At 49.3% G+C, this 17,678-nt stretch overlaps 2 protein-coding genes across 2 annotated transcripts in view; one reads left to right on the plus strand and one right to left on the minus strand.

The window, feature by feature from the left end:
- Positions 1 to 2,488, minus strand: part of WNT7B (Wnt family member 7B) — an 85,297-nt gene extending 82,809 nt beyond the window's left edge. Inside the window, exon 1 of the mRNA XM_064736761.1 lies at positions 2,072 to 2,488. Coding sequence (XP_064592831.1) covers positions 2,072 to 2,154 — 83 coding nt within the window. The 5' untranslated portion in view covers positions 2,155 to 2,488. The remainder of the gene's footprint in view (positions 1 to 2,071) is intronic.
- Positions 2,489 to 3,955: 1,467 nt separating this feature from the next.
- Positions 3,956 to 5,779, plus strand: LOC135460099 (collagen alpha-1(IV) chain-like). The gene is made up of 2 exons (XM_064736771.1): positions 3,956 to 4,671; positions 4,877 to 5,779. The coding sequence occupies exon 2, from the start codon at positions 4,944 to 4,946 to the stop codon at positions 5,631 to 5,633; it is 690 nt and encodes a 229-aa protein (XP_064592841.1). The 5' UTR covers positions 3,956 to 4,671; positions 4,877 to 4,943; the 3' UTR covers positions 5,634 to 5,779.
- The last annotated feature ends 11,899 nt before the right edge of the window (positions 5,780 to 17,678 follow it).

Genomic DNA, 17,678 nt, shown 5'->3' on the forward strand with positions numbered 1-17,678 from the left:
GATGAACCGGGGACGGCCCAGGGAAAGGCGAGAGAGCATTATTTATCCACCACAACTTCTCATTGTCGCGGGGCAGCGCTCAAAAGATCCACAAGCAGTTGGCTTTAAATAAAGCAGGCATTGCTTCCCTTGTATTTCCCCTCAGCAGTCGCCTTAGTATTATTATTATACTTCTATAGCTTTTGCTTTCGGACCTTATAATTATGTCACACAGCAAGGGAAACCGCCAGCATCCCAGCATCTGGTGTGCGGTTGCAAACTTTTGTTTTAAGATTTGAACTATTTATAGAAGGAAAACTTTGTAGGATAGTAATTTCCTACGGTTTTGAGAAAAATATGGCTACGCTTATATTAAAAGGGTGTATTTATTTATTTATTACGACTCCTTCCTCCTGTATAAAAAAACATAATAACCACAAAAAAAACCCCAACCAACCAAAGATAGCACGGCAAGCTTTTTTACAAGCTATCAGTCACCTACGCAGCAGACATTTCCCTCCTGTGAACCGAACCAGGCAGCTCTGGTTGAATCAATCTAACGTGCTTCCATAAATCTAAGCGCTTTTAAAAATCGGTGGCCAAGACATGTGCATTTCATTAAGAATTAAGAATGTAGAAATAGGCTTTTAGTTTCTTTTTATGGGCGTGTTTATTCCTACTTTTCTCCCACAGCAGTGGGATATGTTTTTTTCCACAGCCCACAGAAAACAGACGGACACACACACGGAGGAACACACGCACACGTGCTTGTTCATGTGCATGTGCTCCTGTGCGCACATACAGAGGAAAAAAATCCCAAATACATATAAATTCACGTACAGTTTGGGGATAGAACCTCAAAATCGCATCCTCGGGGCACAAAAAACTGAGGTCGGCTTGGGGGTAGGAGAGTAGGGAAATCCGTCCGGCCGCGGCAGCCGAGATAAACGCGGGGCCGGGGATGCCGGGCCGGGGCTCCCCATCCCCGAGCGGGGTGCAGCCCTGTGCCGCAGCCCCGGCAGCCCGGGCAGGCTCCGAACCGCCCGGGCCCGACCCCCGCGTCCCGGCACTCTTGTCCTGGGGTTAGGGGGATGCCCAAGGCAGGGAGAGGCTCCCCGATTTCACAGCGGCTCCCTCCGCCGGGTACCTGCCGCCGCAGCGCCCTCCTCTCCGCACGGCTCTGCTCCGGAGCGCAGGAGAACAGAAGCCCTTGGCGGGTCCCCGGCAGCCCCTCCGGGCTCCGGCTGCGCTCCCGGATGGGACCCCGGCCCATCACCCCCGCCACCGTGCCCCGGAGGCACAGAGACCTGCCGGGGACCTGCAGCAGAACGGCGGCGGACACTCTCCGCGCAGCCCTCACGGACTAGCCCAGCCGCTTCTTATCCCCCGCAACGACAGATACAGATATAGATATTAAAAAAAGAGACCGAAATTCCTCGCAGTCCCACCCACCGACTCTCATTTCCCCCACCCCTACCTCCACCCCCTTCCTCACAAGGAAAAAGTCCTGGAGCCAGCTCTAACTGCGGCGCTGGAGATCCCTCCGGAGCGAAAGCAGCCGGCCGGCGAGCAGGGCACGCTCCGCGGGCGGCCCGGGCCGGGCGCTCGCCGCCGGCCGCGGCAGCCCCGCGCTCCCCGGGACCTCCGCGCACGAACAGCCTTCCCCCGGCGGGCGCGAAGCGATGCCCATCTCCGGTTTGGCAGGAGGAGGAGTCGGGGTCGGAGTCCCCAGGGGAGACGCCGGCCGCTCCGCGTCCCGTTGCCCCGCCGCCCTCCCAGGTGCGCCGCCCCCGCTGCGGGCACGCCGGGCCCCGGCCTCGCCGGCGGGGCAGCCCCGGGAGTTACCTGGCGGTGCGTCCCTTCCCCCGGCGGGGTCCGACCAGCAGCGCCAGCACCGCCACCGGCGCGGCATCTCCTCCTCCTCCGCCGCCACCGCCACCACGCACCTCACCACCACGCACCGCACGGAGCTGCCGCCCGTGCTGGCTTCTCCCGGCTCCCTCTGCTCGCTCTGCGCATTGCCCCTAGGTAGCTGCTAGCGGGGCCATTGCAAACAGTATTTGGAAAAAAAAAAAAAATCTGGATCACTTACAGGTAACTCCCACTGGTAAGGATGAGGAAAATCTGAGGGTAATACACTGAGAGTAACACACTGCGAGATGAAAAAAGGATCATGGCTGAATCCCGTTTACACTCTTGAGTTCGCTTCCTTGGTTATTCCTTTCTGGCCCCCCCTGGTCGTAATTCCCCACCCTTTTTGGTGTCAGCTGTGGCTTGAATCTGAGTTGGAATCCAGTCCCTTGGGCTTGGGGGGGCTTTGTCTGTTTGTTTGTTTGTTTGTTTGTATTGTTGTGTGTAGTATTCCCCTGGTGCTAATGCTGCTCCCTGTGCAGAGTGTGTGCTGCTGCTGTTGCTGCTCTCGCTGCTGCTGCTGCCTCTGGGCTCCTGCCTGTCATGTCTCAGTGGTTGGAAGTTGTTACAGTGGGTTCTCGTGTCGGAATGAGGATGGTTTAAGGGATTTGGATGGCAGAAAGTGCCTCTCTCTCTCTCTCTCCCTCTCTCTCTGTAACTCTCCTGAGGCCCGGGGCTGCCATTGGGCAGTCAGTCACTGCAATCCGCCTACTTTTTTCTCTCCCTCTCCCTTTTTTTTTTTTTTTTTTTTTTTTTTTCCTAGGGGGAGGATGACAATGGAAAGACACTGATCTAGCCGGGGCTGCAATGAATCCGTGCTCTCTGGCTGAGCCCTCTCCGTACGCCTCGCCCGACAAGGGCTCATTTCTCGCTCCGTGGGGCATTTTTAACTCCCCCCTACCAGCTCTCGGTGGGCTGAGAGCTCCCTGCTTCTGCCGTGGCACCCTTAGCTCGCCCTGGGAGAGGCTGAACGAGCCTCCAGCCCCACTCTCGGCTAATTGCTTTATTGCTGTCCCGGTTCCACCGAAGGGTTCCTCCTTCCCTCCAGCCTCGGCGGGGGTTTGGCTCTTGTCGTACCCCCGATGTTAAAAATTAGGCTTCGATTTCAGGAGCAACGTCAAGAAAAAAGGGAACATATATGTAGTCATAGCCTTGCTGAGTGAGAAATAAACACATGCACACTCGCAGCTTCCTGGCGAGACTGGGTTTCGGGAAAGGACCAGCGCGGAGCAGCCGCTGTAGGGAGCGAGCGGGGGGCGGCTGCCGGCGGCTCCCGGCTCCCCACACCTCTCGCCACCCCCGCAGGAAGAGCTTTCCTCTCCGCTCTTCCCTCTGCTTCTCTCGTTTCCGAGAAAATGCCAGTCCGGAGAGGCGTTTCCCGGCAGGTTTGTCGCCTCTCCCCGCCTTCCCCCTGAGCCGAGCGATTCCTGCCCCTTGGCACCGCGGCAAAGAGATGCTCGACCCTTCCCGCTCCGGCGGGCCCGAGCCCCGAGCCCTGAGCAGCCCTAGGCGTGCAGGAGACATCGCTCTTCCTCTGCATTGTTGGGCGTCTGTCCTTGATTTCGGAAGTGCTGAGAGCGATGGTGAAATACGTGCGCTGTGGATACCGGGGCTGGGCGTTGAAAACGAACCCCGAAAAATAAACGCCCATCGAAGACACTTGAACTGAAATGCAGCTGAAACGGACAAGAACCAGGCTCCGAAGTGTCCTCGGTCTGTAAATGTTCGTCTCAGGTTAATTGCCTATTGACCGAAGGAGATGTCCTGGTGTTACCGAACGCCCTGGTAACACCTCCTCCAGTTAACCAGTCCCAGAACATGCGTGCAGCTGTCCCAGCGACACAACGAAATATGCCCTCAGATGGACCGGGAATTGCAGAACTGGTGCAAAAACGTTGTATGCCGCCCAATATGCGATAAAAATCTTCTCGGGGTTTGGTTGCTTTAGCCACTTTAATCTGCAAGTTCAGCACAGACGTTGGGGCAGTCAATGTCCTTTGGAGAAACGCTGATCTCGATTAACAAGAGACCGAAGCTTAATCCTTTCAACGATTACTTACATCCCAGAACCGTCTTGTTTATAATTATTTAAGATTCTAAAATGGACGTATTTATACTTGTCTAAGTGTGCATACAAGTCTATATATAGAGTTAGAGATGTATATCTCCTCAGTGCCCTTTTCCCTGCTAGACATGCGGCTGGGGCAACTCTGCTGAGCGTGAAACCAGGAGAACGAGAAGCCACTTGGAATGTTTTATTTCTTGCACTTGTCCCCCCTCGGATAGGTGTTTTAAATGTGCGTCTGCTTTTAAAGATGTGCCTGGGGGGGAAAGGAGGGGGACAGCGAACTGTAAAAATGCAAATAAAAGTTGGCACTGGAAAACTTCGGACTTGTGTTGGCAAAGTTTGACCCACTCCACCTGAAACGAAGACGGTTTGCCAATTTCCATCATTTTCAGGTCGAAACTGACTTTATCCACAGATGCGCTGTGTAGAGGAAGAAAAGTCGTATAAAGAAATCAAACCGTGCAGTTTTCTTTCCGGGGAGTTAATTTTTATTCTAAAACCATGGGCCGGTTATTATGGCGAAAAATTATTGATGATGAATGATGATGAGGAGGAGGAGGAGGAGGAGGATGAAGATTATGACGATGATGATGAGAATAACGTTGCAAATTCCGTCCAAATGGTTTCTATACATATATCAGCGAGAACCACCCTCATTTTGTTGATTGAAGACGGAAACATTCCCTTCAATAAAACGTCACGCTGGAAAGGAGGTATTGTCGGCAACGTCTTAGACGGGCACTTCAGCATCTGTCACTCCTTTTCCCACAAACAGCTGTGTGGGAAAAGTTTTGTGACAAAATGGGGCAGAATTACACTGAAATAGTTGCCGACGCTATAGTCGGGCGGGCACTAATAAACAATTTGCTTTGTTGGTGTTTTTTTTTTTTTAATCTCCTATTATCTATCTATTCCCAGCCGCGGATCCTTTTTTACCCCAAGCCTGGGGAGCGCCCGGCAGAAGGGCACGTCGGAAGCCGGGAAGATGCGCCAGGTGAACAACTTTCTGGGCGGAACCGGGCGTTTGTTGTATCTCATCAAGCTGCAAGCACAGTGCCGGGGGAAAGAAGGCAACAACGAGTCCCAGAATGAGCGGCGTCGGGGCGATGGGACAGCAGGGAATGGGGTGGCGGCAGCACAACGACACCTGCCCATGGAGGGGCCGCGGAGCGATGTTCCCTCCTGCGGGACGGCGCCAGGCAGCGGCGCTCCGGGCGGGAATCCCGGGGTCTCCTGCCGGGGCCTCGCCGCCGCTCCCGGCGCCCCACGTGCTGCCGCTGTCGAGGCTGAGCTCCGGTCAATGCCTGCCCAGGGCCGGGGGGACAGGGCCGGCCCGGGCGGGCTCCCCGCGGCCGGACAGCCCCGCGGATGGCGAGGGCAGCAGGATTTCGTTGGCCTTTACCGCAATCGTCGCAAAGGCAAGGCAAATTTCCCCGTGGGGGAAGCGAGCGGGACCGGCTCTCACGCTCCCCGCCGCAGCATCCCTGGGAGTCCCGGGAAGCCGAGCGCCCCGGCCTTCCCAGAACCCCTTCCCAGAACGGGCCGGGGTCCCCGATGTCGGCATGCCTGTGCGCCCTCGGCTCGGATGGGCACGAAAGAAGCGTCCCTACCTCGCCTCAAAGGGGTGCCGACACCTTTCGCTGCTCTCTTGGGCAGAGCCAGCTCCCGTCGCTAGCATCCCTCTAATGTCATAGTGACCCCCTCTCCGCGGGAAAACTGGGATCTTCCCCGCTCCCTTTGGAGCTGCCCGGCTGTCACCTTTCTTTTCCTCCAGAATAAAGGGGAAAAGGGTGGGGATTGCCCCCATATCTCTGATGTGGGTATTGCCCGCCACTTCATCTTTCCAAAAGACGCATCACTCATACCCAGAGCTTCCGCTGTTATTTGCATCTGTAGCACTGTAAATTTTTACTGCTGTAATTTTTAATTTCTGACGTGTTTAATAATTAAAACGGTATCCGAATTAAGCGGTATCCGAATGCTCTGTGATCCTGGCAGGAAATATTTATGTTTCAATCCCGTCTGAGGTCAATGTTTGATGTGACCTGCTATCGCGGGGGGTTACATGAAGTCAGCAAGGCTGCAGATACTTAATGGTTCAGTGCCTGGAAACGTCATCGACAGAAATTTAAGGTATGTTTCACCTCATCCCTGGTTTTCCAGCAATCTGGGGGACCGGAAATAGAAACGGGAACGACGGAAGATCCCCTAGAGGAAGGACTGTTTGAGTGGGACCTGCTCTCTCCTCCTAACTGGAGGAGATAGTGGCTTCCTTATGGGATCCTGCCATGTAACACCCCGGCCCGTCCAACAGCTTATGTATTGCGTTACTTTCTCTCCCCTCTGTGTCATGTTTGCCACCGAAAGTGGAGCTTTTAGTACGTTTTATTAAGACATGAAGACGTGCTCAGCAGGAAAAAAAAAAAACCAAAAAAAAAAAATCCCAAACTGCCAAGACTCCCGTTCTTGCCGTGGTTGACACGACGACTCTCTCCTTCCCATTGAAAATCAACCGAATGCCCTGGAAGACATTTTATCCACCTTCACCTCCCCCTTCTCAAAGCAAAGAGCTCACCAGAAAAGGCATCATTACACCCAAAGGATATGGTTTCAACAAAATGGTAGTTCCAGTGGCTGATGAAAGAGGAAATAATTGCATCCCACATGCCTAGCCTAGAAGTAGCCCTGGATCTCAGAGCAAATTTCTCTGCTATTGTTCAGAGAAAGTGAAGTATCCTCATCGCCTTACAGGCATGGTGATGGATCTGATAGGGTTTCCGCAAAGGCTTTTACTGTTCCTGATGTCCGCTCAGTTTCACTTCCAGGCTCAGTGCGACAGCATTCTTGTGATTTTTGCTCTGAATCTCCTTCTAAAACAGCCAAAACCAATTTCAAAGAGAGATCTGCCTTCCAGACTGCCCAATCCCCAGTTCCTTTCGGCCGCAGGCAAAGCAATAGCTGCGCCATTGCCCTCATTTTGCAAAGCGTTTTCCTTGAGCTCGCCTGCCTCTGTGTGCGGGGTGTGCTCTACAAAGTCCTCACGCTATTGAAGTAGATTGGGTACCCTGTCATCGCTTCATTTACGGATACACAGCCTCAACAAATTCATCACACATCTCCACTCCCGGCAATCCGAGCCTAGAGGGGGACAGAGCCGACAACGCTGCGACAAAGGGCGGCGCAGGTTCTCGGCCCCGCAAAGGTCAGAGCACTGAAAGGAGCTGTCTGCAGCAGGCAGGATTTGGGGCTATCCCCGGGCTCAGCCGGGCCAGGGGGGAACGAGGGCTCCCCACGGGCACAGGGCAGGGGCAGAGCGCAGGCCGTGCCCCTTCCGCACCCGCGCATCCCCCGCGGGGCAGCGCCCCGCTCCGCCGGCCACCGCGGCGGCACCTGCGGCTGCAGGGGCGGGCCGAGAGCCGTGCCAAAAACACCTAAATGAGCAAACACAAAGGGATGCGATTCCCGAGAAACCCGCTGGGAACCCTCCGGGAAGCAGCCGGCTTCTTTCCAGGGTCTCGCCGGCACCCTGAAAACGGGAAAGCTCTGCCCTTGCTGAGAGCTCCTGGTGGGCTGCACAGACCCTGCCGCTCCTTTCTCACCGCCGAGGAGCCCAGTTTAATTCCTTCCCCCCGCTGTTTAACCTTAATCCTGGGCTCTGGCGCGCTCCCTCCCGCAGATTCCCTCCCTCTGGTCTCCCCCTCCTCCCGGCGCTGCTGACAGCGGGGACGTGGCCGCTCCCGCCGCGCATCGTGCGCGGAGCAGCGCCCGCGGCTGCGGCTCCCGGCGGGCAGGGCCGGGCCGGGCCGGGCTGCTCCTCGCTGCCCTCCCGCTCCGCTGCCCCGGCCGAGCTCCAGCCTGCCCTCTCTCTGGGGAATTCTCCCAGAGAATTCCCTTCCCGTTCTCCTGCCTTTGGGAGCTGCCCTTTGGCTTCCCCGTATTGATTTCAAGGTGGGGAGTGAGCGTTTTTGGAGTGTAACTCACCTTAGGTATTCTTGATCATTAAAAAAAAAAAAGCATAAAAAATCCCGCAAAGACAGGATCTTTAAAGAGTTTGTAGTTCGACAGGTAAGGACTCGGCTGGGGCTCAGGAATGTGGAAATTCAACTCAAGTCAGCCTACTGCGACGAGCAATATTAATAAGGGCATACAGGCAATGGGGGGAGAGACAGAGGGAAAGAGGGCGAAACTTGGCAGCCAAAATAACCGCGTGCACTCGATTGCGGTGATCAAACAGCGAGGAGCAAACAGCGGGCTCCCCGGAGCCCCCGCTGCACCCTGCAGGGCCCCGGGCCGGTCCCTGCGCCCGAGCCCGCTCGGCTTCCCGGGAGCACCAGAGCAGAGGCAGCCGGACCAGTTGTCAACTTAATTTCAACACGTCCGTGTGATGGATAGAAACGCAAATTGTGTCTAGGCCTGCATAAACCAAATCCCTGAGCGCAGGTTCAGAGCAGGGATTCCCCTCCTCCCGCCCCTTTCGCCTAATACCTCAACCCTGCTCTATTGTCCCAGCAGCAGCGCCTGAGTTAACTCTGTCAGGCTGCCTTTTCTTTTCCTTTTTTTTTTTTTTTTTCCTCCGAGGGTACTGTAAGCCAGAGATAATATTTAAGTTCGCTTAAGCAGTACAAAATAAAAGGATCCGTCATCACCAGCGAGCGGCTCCCTGCAGGCTCGGGGCGGGCGGAGCGCCCCGGCCCGGGACCGGGGGAGACAGGACAGCCGTGCTTCGGGGGGCTGCCGGCGCTGGGACACCCGGAGGCGGAGAGAAATAATATTCACATCTTTTCCTTTTTTTCTCTTTTTTTTTTTTTTTTTTTTTTTTTTACCTCCTCTGCAGTTTTTTGCTCCCAACTCCGCACTTAACGTGACCCAAAAGGCAAGATTTGTCGTGCAGAAGGACTTACCCTAGTTTGACATAGATGACTCCAAAGCATAGAAACACGTAGAAAATCCACTTCCGAAAGTTTCTGTGCATGATCTAGAAAATGGACTGAGCCATAAAAATTGCACAAAAAGCCGAACTGATCTTGTCGATTAAATCCCAGTCAAGAGCATTGCTGAAGCTGCCCAGGAGCAAAGCCGGCCGAGCTGCAAAAAGTCAACTCCGCGCAGATAGGCAGCTCTTCCCAGAGCCATGGTGACCGAAACCGGCTCCGATATTAAAGCTAAAGAGGAAGAAAAAACGGAAAGGGCTGCTCAAAAGAGTAAAACAAAACCCCAAGACAGACAGTCTGAGGGAGAGAATGAGCAAGCACTGATCTTGATCAACTGCCTCATAGAGCCCTGAAGTTCAATCTGTTTTTACTTGTTCTGACTTCCTCAGGTAACACTACGTATCTTGCAATCTATGGCTCCAGGTAGGAGGATCTCTCTTTCTCTTTCTCTCTCTCTCTCTCTCTCTCTCTCTCTCTCTCTGTCTCTCTCTCTCTCCCGCTCTTCCCTCCACCCCGCATGTGTCAGGATCTAATACATATCTTATCTGCGTGTGCGTGTGCGAGCTGTGCGTGTGTTTGTGTTTCAAAAGGCATGTCCTTAAGCCGGGGTGTTGGGGAAAACACATGAAACGTATTCAATAAGGGAAATAAAGGACTCGTCCTCTGAAACCGAAGCATTTTTTCATTTCCTTTAGTATGGTAACGCGGCTGGATTTGCAATGTACAGACTTCACAAAAGAAACTGTTAAACTTTTCTAATTTTTTTCTTCGTCTTTTTTTTTTCCTCTCTTTTTGTTTTTTTTTTTTTTTCCTCCTTTCTAAACAAACAGAGGCAGGCGTTAATCCCCACTTGCTGGCAGCTGTATCCTAAAAAGCAACATGTGTCCAGACTGCTTCTTCGGCCATTTGACCCTGCTGGACACCAACGTCTGCCACCAAATTTGATATCATTTTCCGCAGTAAGAGAATATGCTTCCTCCTTTGAGCAACTGATACACTTAGCTTGTAACACTAGCTTAGGATAGTCAGTTTGCTGCTCCTAGAGAGATTAATCGGTGGGACAAAACCTCACTTTGTGTTCAGACACTAACAATGAAGCAAGGCTTCCTTTTCTTTCTGATTTTTTGTGGTTTTTTTCCTTTCGTTTCTTTCTCTCTGTTTTTTTCTGTTTTTCTTCCTCGCTGATTTCTGAGCTGCTCCGTTTATTCTTGCATTCTGCAGAATTATCTGTTCCAGTCTACTACACAATGTGTGCCTGTCCGGAGGCACAGATCTGCATGCATATGCACGCTTAAATAGCACTCCGATGCAAGTCTGTGGGCTGCAGGGAGCTACACAGATACGGAAAAACTCGTGCACCTCTGCCCTCTCCTACACACACATTCATATACGTGTAGCAACAGTCAGCACAGATGGCTCTAGGCATCTCTCAGAGAGAATCGGCTAAACACACACCAGGAAAGCCTGAAAGGAAAGCAGGCAGTGACAAGCAAGCAAAAGAGGCTGAACATAGAATTTCATCGTAAAGCATCTATCCTGATGGAGAAAACAAAGGATTTTTTTAAAGGCCAGCCAGGCTGCCGTGGTTGAAGAGGCGCAGTGTGAAATCGCAGGTCACGTTCAGACCGCCACAGTAAAGGCTGCCCGCACCTTGTCATCATCCACTCAGCCCACAGGAACAGGGCAGGGACCCCAGGCCAGTCCCTGGGAGCGAAGCGGGGCAGAGAAGGGCCGTGCTGGGGAAGGGGGGCTCAGGGCAAGTCCCCAGTAGCGACGAAGGCAGCCGAGACTTCCCAGTGCACCGCCAGCTCCGATTCCTCTGCTGCGGATCGGTTTGGCTCTTTTCCCCCGCATTCCTCAGTCTCATTCTTTAATAATCAGTACTCTAGCTCTCGGAGGCAGCCAGCTCTCCTCCAGTCCGCTCGGCTACACTGTCATCAATACCCAACTACAGACAATTTGTCCTTTAAAAATGCCCAGTCTTCCCTTCATACTCATTTCCTTCTATTTAAATGTCATTTATTATTCTTTTTTTTTTCCGGACCCAACATAAAGATTATTTTGTTCTTCATCCCCATTATTTTTTAAGCAATTTTTTGTAAGATGAGGCCGTGTTTCACAGAATCACAGGAATCCCAGGCACATGGTGCCATTCTTGGGACTGTCCTGTGCAAATCCATGGGTTGGACTTTGAGGATCCTTGTGGGGCCCTTCCAACTCAGAATATTCCATCACACTTTGATTCTATATTTCACTTTTGCAGAACCATGTCTCCGACACCCTCCTAACTTTACCCACAGCTGTCTCCCGAACTCTTCCACCAACACCAAAAACTCATTCACGATGCAACCCCATCACCACCACCCGCCACCTGTGAATCTTTTTGCCGGTTTTTGAAACTTTTTGGAAAAGAAGTGTTATGTGTCACTCATGATAGTCGCGAGGATGCGGTGGCGGGAGGAGCGGGGTACAGAAAGATGTTTCCTGCGGGGCGGGACGAGGCGGGCGGCAGGGCCGGGAGCGGGCGGGTGCCGCGGGGGATGCGCCTTGGGGATGTGCCCCGGCGGTCTGTCTGTCCGGAGCGCTGTCCCGAGGATGTGCCCGTCTGTCTGTCCGGAGCGCTGTCCCGGCCCGGCGGAGGCGGTCCCGGGCGGTCCCGCGGGGTCACAGCGCCACCCTGCGGCGGTGCTCCGGGCCCGGGGCGTGCGGAGCGGCTCCATCCCGTGGGGCCGGGATGCGCTCAGGAGCCCCGGCGCTGCCGGGATGCACAGCCCGGTCCCCCCGGTCTGCAGAAGTGCCGCGCCTGGGAGCTGCCCGTGAGCTGCTTCCCTTTGCTCCCGCACCCGAGCACAAATCCAGCCTGCCCTTTCAGGTCTGTTCCGCACCCAGGCCTGGCCGGGTGCGAGGCCATGAGCAGGAACTGCTCATTCACTGTCCACGGAGATTAGGAGGCGAGAGAGGCTTCGCATCGCAGCTATTTGTTGTCACAGGTCTCCTCTACAGACCCCTCGTGCCTGTTTTGTCACAAACCCCACGGATATGGGAATACAACTCACATTGTCTCCGTCTCCTCAGTGACTGTCAGGCTAGCACACCCCACTCGCTTCCGCAAACTTCATGAAAACCCAAGAAGTTTCAACAACAGAAACTAGACTAGGTTGTAGCATGATTTAAAGGGCAAAAATTTTCTGTATTTTTGACCCTTACTCCACTGCTATCTTTAGCTAATTGATTTGAAGATCCTAGACTGAGGGAAAATTATATATTTTCTTACCTTCAAATATCAGTTTGACCATTCCTGAAAATTTAGGCTGAGGAGAAGAAGACTTAATGAAGCTTAATAATTCTGTGATTTAAGAAAAAAAAATTTGGTAGAATATTAAAATGCTTAATTCTCACATTAGTATTCAGAGATTCACCTGATTACTTTATGTGCAAAATATATAAAGCCCATTGAATCACTTTAAACAAATAGCACCTTAATAATGCTGAAAGACTTTCTGGATGCAAGGTAATATTCCTAAATAGAAAAGCATTGGTAGATGTTGGTTGAAATAATTTGCTGAATGGTCTTCTAGTACACAGTTCTTATTCATTAATCATCCAAAATAACTGGCATAGCAGGGGATATAGTCAATTTAAAAACCAGTAATTCAGTTTCTCCTGCACTGACTTTCTGCTGGCAGAGCTCAACATTCACACCTCCAAAACCTGCCAAAGGAAAGGTCACCTACACACACTGCTGCTGGTCCCTACGCCTCTTCCACACCTCCCCACAGCCTTCTGATAAAGTGGATCCTGTGGTAAAACATTGCAAAGCCCTGTTGAGCTTCAGCTTTCCCAATCCATCACAAATGCATTTACCCCCACTCCAACTCGAGAGCCTTTTCCTTCACCTAGGGAGGAGAATCCAAGTGACCTTCAGAAGTCTCCTGTCAGGCTGTGAAAGCTTAAACAACAGGAGGTAACTGTTGGCTGCTGCTCGAGGACAGCTTAGGTGTGCATCTCTTTAGAAAATGAAGATGATGGGAACCAGAGTCACTGGCCCAGGCATGGGTAACATTTATTCCAGGGTGCAGCACAAGGGACACAGTGCTGTTGGTCTGACCTGGGGCATACAGGGTTTCATGAACAGGGAACCCTGCCCAAGCAGGAGAAGCAAACTACACAGTATGGGAACAGCTTGCAGCCTGTACAGCTCTGTAAATTGAAATCTGAGCAAGCAGGACCAAAGGGAAAGGAACTGTTGGTCAGAGCTCACATCACCTTCCCTAGCATTTTTCCAAGAATAGTGTAAAAAATCAGAGTAAATCACATGAAATTTCTAGGGAATGCAGACAGAAGAGATAATTACTCTGTGACAGGCCACTTTACATGCCTTCCTCTTGTTTCTGTACTGCTCAGATCAACCACTGGACCAGGAGCTGGACTTCAATGATCCTTGGGTTCCCTTCCAGCTCAGCATATTCTCTGATTCTGTGTCCTTGTTCTAAGTCCCAAAGGCTTAACTACAAGGCAAATCCAGCTGCATTTATCCCAGCCAGCCACTCTCTGGCACTGTTGCTCCACTGTTGCAGTTGTAGATGAAGGCCCCATCTATCACTAACAAAACAATTGCACAAAAGCATTCCTCAGGGGAAACACCCAGACCATATGGGGCTAAAAAAGAGAGAAAAAGAACTAAAAGAAGAAAAATGAAAAAAAGTACACAAAGATATGTATCTTGCATTTGATCAGGATTTTACACACAATTCATGCACATTCCTAACAAATGTACACATTAAACATATGCACATACTAGTAGTCATTAATATTTTGTACTTGTGTTACCATGCTTTTGCACATGAAGTCTTAAATCACACTACTGCATTTACCCACCTGCTTCCTATGTCTAAGATGTCCCTTTTTTCTAAGAGACTACCAAACCCACCCTCTGATGCCAGAGTTTTTTCCAGCTTGGGATGTCCTTCAGTGAGCTTCTGATGCTGAGATATGTTCCCAGTCACCTGGTCTTTGAGCTTTGATTCAGCAGAAGGGTACCAAACTGGTAAGAGATTATGCTTTTGGCATGTGCATCAGGCATGGTAATGACTTAATGGCAATAGCATGATTTAATGGCAATAAAACCTGCACCATAGTCCAGGTTTGAATCTGGTCTTACATGGTAACTGACCTGTCCACTGCCCTCTTAGTTCTTCTCTCACTTGGTATTATGCAAAACAGCATCTGGGCACATCTTTGATCACCACTGCCTTTCATCTCAGTTTCTTCCCTGTTTCTCTCCCTCTTTTTCTTTCCTCTCTTTTACATCTCACTACCTGGAATATGTTCCACTTTCTCAAGCTATCAGTCTTCCTGTAATTCCCAAGCCTGTTAAGCCTCCACCAGTATAGCAGACAGCTAATTTGATTAATAAGTAACAGAGTTGTCAATGCTCAGTTGTTTCAGATGTTTCATATATGCAGGTAAATTCTGGCTTGAAAATTTCTGTTTACTTGTCTCATCCAAGCTCAGAGTCAGTGTTCAAGCAGAGGTACTGTACACATCTTTATAGCAGCATGAAATGGAATTTACAAACTTTCTCACAAATTCCTTCTGTGATAACTGAAGCTTTCCTGGCTTTGTTGCACTGGACTTAATATAATTTTAGATTCTTTCTTCTGTTCTTCATGAACTGATGTCTTACTTTGTTGACTGCATTACTTTGAAAAATTCTCTGCAGAAGAAGGGTGGACAGTTAAAAAGGAATGTGAGCAAGCAATAACATATGTTGCAAAAAAGGAGAAATACTATGAATAAACAAGCATGTTGTATGGGAATGAACTTGACATGTTCTGTTACTCTGCAGCAGTAGGAAGTCCAGACTCACGAATGAAATTGTCTTCTGGCCAGTGACCTTCAGTCAGTACACAGACCAGCTAGAGATGACCCAGAGGTGAACAACAGGAAGATGATCCACTACAACAATGAAATACATGATCCATGAGGAAAGGTTGTGTTGCTTTATTTTACAGAAACACAAACTGAGCAGGGAGAGTAATAGTCTTCAAATGTGCAAAAACACGTTGCAAAGACAGCAAGGTAAGGAATTGTACTTGTGATTAATGGACTTGAGCAGCATTTAGACAAAATTAATGGCAAATATTGCCATTAATGGCAAATATTGCCAAGATTTAAGATCAGGTTAAATAATCATCTACAGAAATTTAGTAGTACAGGATCCTACCACAGGCTACAAACATCCAGGCTCCTTTTAGACATGAGGCCTTTGATTCTGTGACTCTGCTTTCAACCACTGTGCTGGCAAAATTCCTTTCACCTTCAAAAAGCATGGTGAGAGGCTTCCTGACTTCTTCTGAAAGTGTTTCAGGAAGCATCTAGCTTGACCAGAGGAGATGGAGTTTGCATCCAGGAGTTTAGAGGAACACCCAGAGCAGTTATCTCTAGGCAGTATTTCATGAAGCCTTTCATCCTATCTTGCAGAAACAAACATTCTCCCTGGTCCTCATGAAGCAAATGTCTAATGAAAGGAACCTTTGCACATTTCTAATCAGTGCAGCAATTCAGAGACTTAAGATTTGAGACTGTAGATTCTAAAGTTCTGTGAATAACTTTTATTCCATGCTTCAGACAATACAGTGAGACATCATCATTGAACCCAAGTCCATGATTTGCCTAAAGTAGCCCTACTAAAGAAGCTTTATACCAAATGAATGCAAACTAAATACTGATTTTAGCAAAATTTCTAGATAAAATAATTTTAGATTAGTAATTTAATCTATAATCAGCAAGTCTGTAAGCCCTACATATGATGCAACAAAAGGAAAAATCAGGACTCAGAAGTGATTTTTCCTGAGATTGACATGCTCATTTTCTTATTATATTCTCAGACATGTCTAGATGGGCAAACACATTTTTAGTTATCTGTGGTTTTGAAAGATGACTACAAAAGATACCATGGTGGGGTCAGATTACACTTAACCTTTAAAATCATCTTTCAAAAGCTAAGGGACTGAATAGTTTTATGTGATATACTAATTTTGTTTTGCCTGCATATTGAGTGCTGCAATTTTTGTAAATATTACAAAGGAAGCTGCATTGTTAAGCATTTTTTTCTTCCTAACTGATTTTCTCTATTTTAACCTTACTGCACCTAGAGTAAAATGCTTTTTAGCTTCTGAGTTGCAAACAAATAAGCATTGATACTCAGCCTAAGACTAAAGCTCTAACTCCTCTGTGTGTTTGGCCTGATGTTCTGTCCCAGTGAAATTGCACCACTGTAGATTTCAAACCCAACTAAGAACTACAGTTTGCATCACAGGGTTCTTTGTTGACTGTATTACCTTGAAAAATTCTCTGCAGAAGAAGGTTGGGAAGTTAAAAAGGAAGTTGAGCAATAACATATGGTTGCAAAAAAGAGAAATATTATGAACAAACAGGCATGTTTATTCCTTTATTCCTATTTAGACCTTGAAATCTCACTGAGGCAAGCAACATATTCCCCTTGGCTCAGACACAGTGAGACCCACAGAGAGTTTGTCACCAGGGCAGCATTCCAGCGTGAGGCCAAAGTGGCCACAGTGCCAAATGTGGAGATGAGATTGCAGATAGGGACCATGGCACTCTTCAATCAATGCTTCTATCAAGGAAGAATTTCTTCTTAGCAGAATTATGACAGAAACCTTCCTACCCTTTAAATGACAAAGAGAAAAGTCTACCAGTGTCGCCGTCATATTTTCTGGAAAAATCCCCTTGCCCAGGATTATTCTCATGGGAAGCTGAGAACCCTCAGAGAAAAAGGAAAACAATATTATCTCATTTGCTTCTCCTGTGTTTTGCTGCTTTGGAATGTGTTTGGAGATTGTTTATCCAACAGGTGATTTTTTTATTGGTTTCTGGTGTGAGTTGTTTTCACTCATTGGCCAATCAGTGCCAAGCTGTGTTGAGGCTCTGGAAAGAGTCACAAGCTTTTCTTTAGTATCTTTTAGCCTTCTGTAAGTACCCTTTCTGTATTCTTTAGTATGGTTTAGTATGGTATTCTTTAATATAATATAGTATCTTAAAAAAATAAACTAGCCTTCTAAGAACATGGAGTCAGATTCATCATTCCTTTCCTTGTCTGGGAACCCCATAAATACAAGATACCAGGTCCTGCTGTAGGTTTTTCAACACTGCAGCTGTCTCCTTATCAGATATTGGTTTTGATATTGGATGTAGAGAGATTGTACCTTATCAGATGTTGGTTTTGATATTGGATGTAGAGAGATTGTGAGTCTAGAGTTGCAGGGTCCTTTGGAGTCCTTCCTCAGGTAACCCTCCAGAGATGAACTTTTCATTGTAAGACAAGGCGCCTTAGTAAGAGTAAGCAAGAGAAATATAAGGGGGAAGAGCGTTAATTGACAAATAAAATGTGACAATGGTTCTGTCTTCCAGTCAAGCCAGACATCAACATTTGGAGCTCTAAGGTATCAGGAGGTTTCCACTTACTGTGCCTCATCTCCATTCATTCATGTTCTGGCTTCATTGCCACACACTGAGAGAAAATGTACTTGTTTCTAATTTGAGCAGTGTGGACATTACTCACTTCCCACTGGCTTGACCACAACATGGATGAGCTTACCTCTTTTTTCATTTATCATTACATCACTGGTGATACAGCTTAATCATGTGAATCTCCTTTAGCAATTCATCTTATTGCTTTCAAAGGCATTGCTTATAATCTCTCACATATATGCTTAAATGCATTTCTGTCATCAGAAATGTGATTGCCCCCAGACCAGAACAGCATC

This window comes from Zonotrichia leucophrys, chromosome 1A, assembly GCF_028769735.1.
Source record: "Zonotrichia leucophrys gambelii isolate GWCS_2022_RI chromosome 1A, RI_Zleu_2.0, whole genome shotgun sequence".
NCBI lineage: Eukaryota > Metazoa > Chordata > Aves > Passeriformes > Passerellidae > Zonotrichia > Zonotrichia leucophrys.

What these genes read in the sequence shown, in the direction of transcription:
- LOC135460099 (XM_064736771.1), top strand. Translation starts at nt 4,944, where the DNA reads ATGCGCCAGGTGAACAACTTTCTGGGCGGAACCGGGCGTTTGTTGTAT.